At 40.1% G+C, this 5,013-nt stretch overlaps 1 protein-coding gene across 7 annotated transcripts in view; it reads right to left on the bottom strand.

The window, feature by feature from the left end:
• Macf1 (microtubule actin crosslinking factor 1) overlaps nt 1-5,013 on the bottom strand; it is a 389,588-nt gene that overhangs the window by 185,301 nt on the left and 199,274 nt on the right. For all 7 annotated transcript variants that reach the window (XM_029554606.1, XM_029554605.1, XM_029554607.1 and 4 more), the window contains 4 exons: nt 4,373-4,450; nt 3,407-3,568; nt 1,973-2,077; nt 1,163-1,258 (listed from right to left, as the gene is read on the bottom strand). In XM_029554606.1, coding sequence (XP_029410466.1) covers nt 1,163-1,258; nt 1,973-2,077; nt 3,407-3,568; nt 4,373-4,450 — 441 coding nt within the window. The remainder of the gene's footprint in view (nt 1-1,162; nt 1,259-1,972; nt 2,078-3,406; nt 3,569-4,372; nt 4,451-5,013) is intronic.

Here is a 5,013-nt window from a genome sequence, read left to right as displayed (position 1 = left end):
TAATAACTCCCACAAAACCCCACTGGGTCCTAAAAAAAAATTTAGTTTTTTTAAAAAAAAAAAAAAAAAAAAAAGTTAGCTTGTTTCACTCCTCTTTCCTCTGATTTCTGTCTAGTGACAGCACTTAGCAGTGAGGTCTGGTTCATGAAATACCTAGAAGCTTTTATTTCATTGATATGATTATAAGATGAAAAAGATTAGAGTAAAACCAGAGAAAATTGCTTATTTCCTCCTCTACCCTCACCTGAAGAAAAATATTCATTCTTTCATGTTGTGACAGATGGAGGGGTTAGGGGAAGGGGGCGATATTTTACAGTTCCTCTCATCAAGAGGAACAGTGTGTCTCCTCCCCTTGAAGCTGGGCACGATCATGAGATTTGCTTTGACCACCGCCACACAAAAAAGTGTGACAGATGCAGAAAAAGTCCTCATGTACAGGGGATTGTTCTCTCTTGTTGCATGAAGAACAGCCGCTTTGTGAAGAAGGCTACTGAATGCTAGAGACGGGGCTTTGCATGGTACCACCCAGCCAACTGTCAGACATGTGAGTGATGCAATTTGGGATCAGACAGCCCCCTTCCTGTCTGTAGCTGTCTGCAGCCACGTATGCCAGGCAAGATGAGAACTGTAGATCAGAAGAGTAACTCAGCTGCACTCACCCAACTGAATTTACTAATGATTAATATTTTCAGCAACTAAGTTATTAAGATGTGGTTTATGCAGTAAAAGATAACTGACATGGATGCTTGGTTGTTTTTTTTTTCAAATGTATTTATCTTTATTGTATGTGTGTGAGTATTTTGTCTGCATATACATAAGCGCACCACCTGTGTGCAGTGTCAGTGGAGTCCAGAAGAGGATGTTGGATCCCCTGGAACTAGAGGTATGGTTGGTTGTTAATCGTGGGTATTGTGAACTGAATCTAGGTCCTCTGGAGGAGGAGCCACTGTCCTTAATCACTAAACCATCTCTCCATCTCTCTAGCCTTGTTTTTTTTTTAGAAAGACAAGGTTTCATATAGCTTGTTAAGGCTGGCCTTAAACTTCTGATCCTCCAGTCTCCATCCCTTGAGTGCTGGCATTATATGTGTGCACCACTACCTCAACTTTAGCTTAAGTATGAAAACACACACACGCACGCACGCACACTCTCACCACCATACCTGAAAGTAAGCTGTATTCTCTTTCACATGTTGTTCAACACATAAGCATAGCTGCTTCATCCACTGTAACTGGGACTGGACAGCAGCACTATATGCCTGCAACAACCAAGCACATGTGTATATGAGTTTAACAGACTCAGAATATAGGTGTAAGGCTATTTCCAAGTACAACTCTGCTACTGACAGAGAAGACAAAGACTCCACATGGAAATAAGTGACTGTGCAGTGCTTTCCAGGAGAAAAGAGCTTGTCTTTAATTCAACACTGTTCTGTTACCAGGGGTCACCCAGAAAAAGCCATTTCTGTATAACTAAGTGAGCTGGTCAGAAAAACAGAGGCATAAGTAAATCCCTCCTGGTTCTTCTACCAGGTCCTTCTCTGGCACTATATAAACAAGAAGTAGGATATGTCTAGACAGTTTTGTTTTTGAGGCAGAGTCTCCCTGCAGCTCCAGCTGGCCTGGAACTCACTATGTAGAGCAAGTTGGCATTGAACTCACAGAGATCCGCTTGCCTCTGCCTCTCAAGTGCATGTGTCTGGACAGTTTTAAAAATAGATGCAAGTCCTTTTCCTCATAGCCAGGAGTCAGTGTCTCTTACGCTGTTCCTCTTAATACTCTACTGAGACTATCAAAACTGTTTGCAGGCTTCTAAGGGAGTACCAAATAGACTGCAACAAAAAGGGAGAAGACCCAAAACAAATAATCCCTCACGCTTCCTCCAGGCCTTTAGGAAGAACAAAGCCTTCCATTTCAGTATTCTTATACCAACTCCTTAGCATTTGACCTCCACATATTTTAAAGTCACATACCTCCACTGTTTGCTTGGCTGGGTGGTTCTCAAGTGAGAGCAATTCTGCAGTATCTTGTAGAGAACGAAATACATCCTGTTTGCCTTCCAGCTCCACTGTCAACTCCTACAAATTGAATTCAATTTTATGGAATAAATGCTCTTAAGGGAGAAAGAGCAATAAAGAAAACACAGTGCTCCCTGTCCTAATTTAAGGAGCCTACAACAGGATTGGTACCAAAATGGGATGTATAAATTGCACATGCTAGAGGATTTCAGAAAAGGTAACAAGGGGAAGGAATTCACGAAGGACAGTGGGACCTGAGCTATCCTTGAGCAGATAGGCAACACAGAATGAGCATAGGAAGCAGAGAAAAGGAAAAATCTTGGCTGGAGTCCATCCATGACCACACCAGTACATGGCATACTGGTAGGGAGAGAACACTGACGAGCTGGCTTTGCCTGACTATTCCCTCAGCTCACAATGCCCTCCTCTGACACAAAATCCTATTAATACAACAAAACCCAATTTAAGCACAGCTTTCCATGAACTCTTCCTATCAGATTTAATTTCTTCTCCTTTGTTTCCAGAGTACTAGCTTTTAGAATCTGTCATAGCCAAATTTCAGTTTTCACAGACTGTTTGTAGCACTATAGTACCCAGCCTATCTTCTTCACTTCAGGAGAATCACATGTCCTTTTCTAATCAGGAGATGCTCACATTTTGTAAGAACTGTAGATTAATGGAATTAAAGCAACCAAAGTGAGAGCTAGAAAAAAAGCTATCCATCTGCATAAAGACTTGGAAAATGCTTTAAAATCTTGAGTATGGAAATAGTAAAAAATATTGTCTACTTTTGCTAGAAAGAATAAAGGGCATTGCTCCATTAATGCTGAATTTTCCTGACCATTTGACATATCAAGACCAAAATGTTACCAAATAAGTTAACAAGAATTCAAAAATTTATGGAAACCTAAGAATACAACTAACTCCTCTATAATAAAGTGCTTTGCTTAGATTAGCTTATTAAGACTTACTCAATCTTTTATACAACCCTTTGAAGTAGCTATTATCCCATTTTTACAAAGGCCAGAGAGACTAAATGACTTGCCCAAAGTCATACAGCTAGTTAGCAAACAAATAAAAACTTGAATTTAGGTCTGCCTCACTATAAACCCTATAATCTTAACCACAAAGCTGTATTATTTCTGAAATGTCTCAACTGCAGGCTGCTGTTCTACTCACTCAAAATACTGCCTTTCTAAATGCATTCTAAATAAACTAATTCAAGGGTTCTACTGCTTCTCTGTATATGCTTCTCACAGCATAGATGAAACAGCAGAGCCCCATTTCTATTTGTCAGAGTGTAACTCTAGTAACCCAGGCTCTCTGTAGACTGGCCCTGTCTCCTTCTGCTATTACATAAACATGGCAAGCCTGCTGTGCTAGACTCACAGAGAAGTAGTTTTTCTTGGATGGGATATTAGGGTTGCTGTCACTCCAATCATATGCTAGTTCCTCCTCCTCCTTCTCATTCAACCAGATCAACTCAGCGGTGGCTCTGGAGACAAATTTGTGCAAGCTCTGAAGGTGCCTCATTCGGAAGCTAGACATCTCCTAGACGAAGCAAGATAAAGTTAAAAGATTAGACTGCCAGTCTTTGCATCTGGAGAAGATGGTATAGTTGATATCGGGAAAGACTAGCCCCCCCAAATGAATTAATCCTACTTTTTGTTTTTAAAGTGCTGGCGATTGATTGTTTTAAAGTGCTGCCTTAGGCATGCTAGGCAAGCACTTTACCCCTGAGCCTCATCCCCATTCCCTGGAACGCTTTTTAAATATTTGGGTTCTTCTCCATGAATTCAACTTGTACACGATTTGATACAAAACTTCCAGAGTCACTGTCAATCCTATGTTGAAGATGGAACTTACAGTCTTTGTGGTGGCCCCTGCATAAAGACTTATCTTAGCCTGTACTACTTAGGACAATCTTAATAGATAAGAATGAAAAACAACAGGAGGGGAGTCACCGCTCCATCAATCTCAAATTTTTAATTTTGCTGTCTCAAAACACATATGGCCACTGTTCTGGATAGCTAGGATAGGTTCTGCTTATTTGCAATTTTCCAGTAATGGTTACAGGCAAATGAAGACAATAGAAGCTATGTATAGTAGCATATTCCCGTATTTCATATGAGCATTCAGGAGGCTGAGGAAACTAAGTCCAGCATAAGCTACACAGGGAGACAATGCTGCAAAAATGTTACAACACATATGAACAATTGCACAGTAAAAGATATAATCTAATAAACAGAAAACCAAAACAGAGCCAAACTACGTACTTTCTGAATTAAGGAAGAGTTGTTTAGAGAGAACTAGATTTTCCAAGAGCAGAATCTAAGTCAACCAATCAAAACTCACCTTCAATTTACAATACTGTGTCTCCAACTTTCCAAGAGTTTCAACATAGCTGGTATGGAAATTCTGAGACATCTTTCCCTGATAAAAAAGGGATGGAATAAAAAGACATTAGAGAAAGAGTAAGTAAAATATGTGGTATGATGTCAAATATGTAAGCAATATATATATATACATACACATACATATACATACAGATAAGAACTGGCTGCTCCATGAAAACACCCACTTGGACAAATCTTTAGTCAGACTTCATAGCTTGGGGCAGCACTTGGTAAACAACAATTCAGCAGGATAATAAAACCAACAGATTTCACGTTCCTGTATTTCTAGCAATTACAAAGGCTTCTAAGCAAACCACATACCTGATGACTGCCCAACTACTGGTATACTCCTTTGAAGGGGAGAGATGGAACAAGAAAGAGGAAGATAGGGTTTTGCAGGTGTTGCTTAGTAGTAGAGCACTTGACTGGCAGCACCAAAAACCAAACCAAAATACCCACATCAAAACGAAGACAGAATGCTGAGAGACCAAGTGAGCACTTTCTCCATACCAGCTCTCTACTGCAGATCCATAGCAAAAAGAAAAAAGTATGAAATTTTGGAGGCAGAAGGCCTGAGTTTAGATACCACTTCTGATAGTT

Source organism: Nannospalax galili, unplaced genomic scaffold (assembly GCF_000622305.1).
Source record: "Nannospalax galili isolate Female #2095 unplaced genomic scaffold, S.galili_v1.0 scaffold944, whole genome shotgun sequence".
In the NCBI taxonomy this organism is placed as follows: domain Eukaryota; kingdom Metazoa; phylum Chordata; class Mammalia; order Rodentia; family Spalacidae; genus Nannospalax; species Nannospalax galili.
Note: the sequence above shows the minus strand (reverse complement) of the source record. Positions and strands in the feature narration are given on the sequence as shown.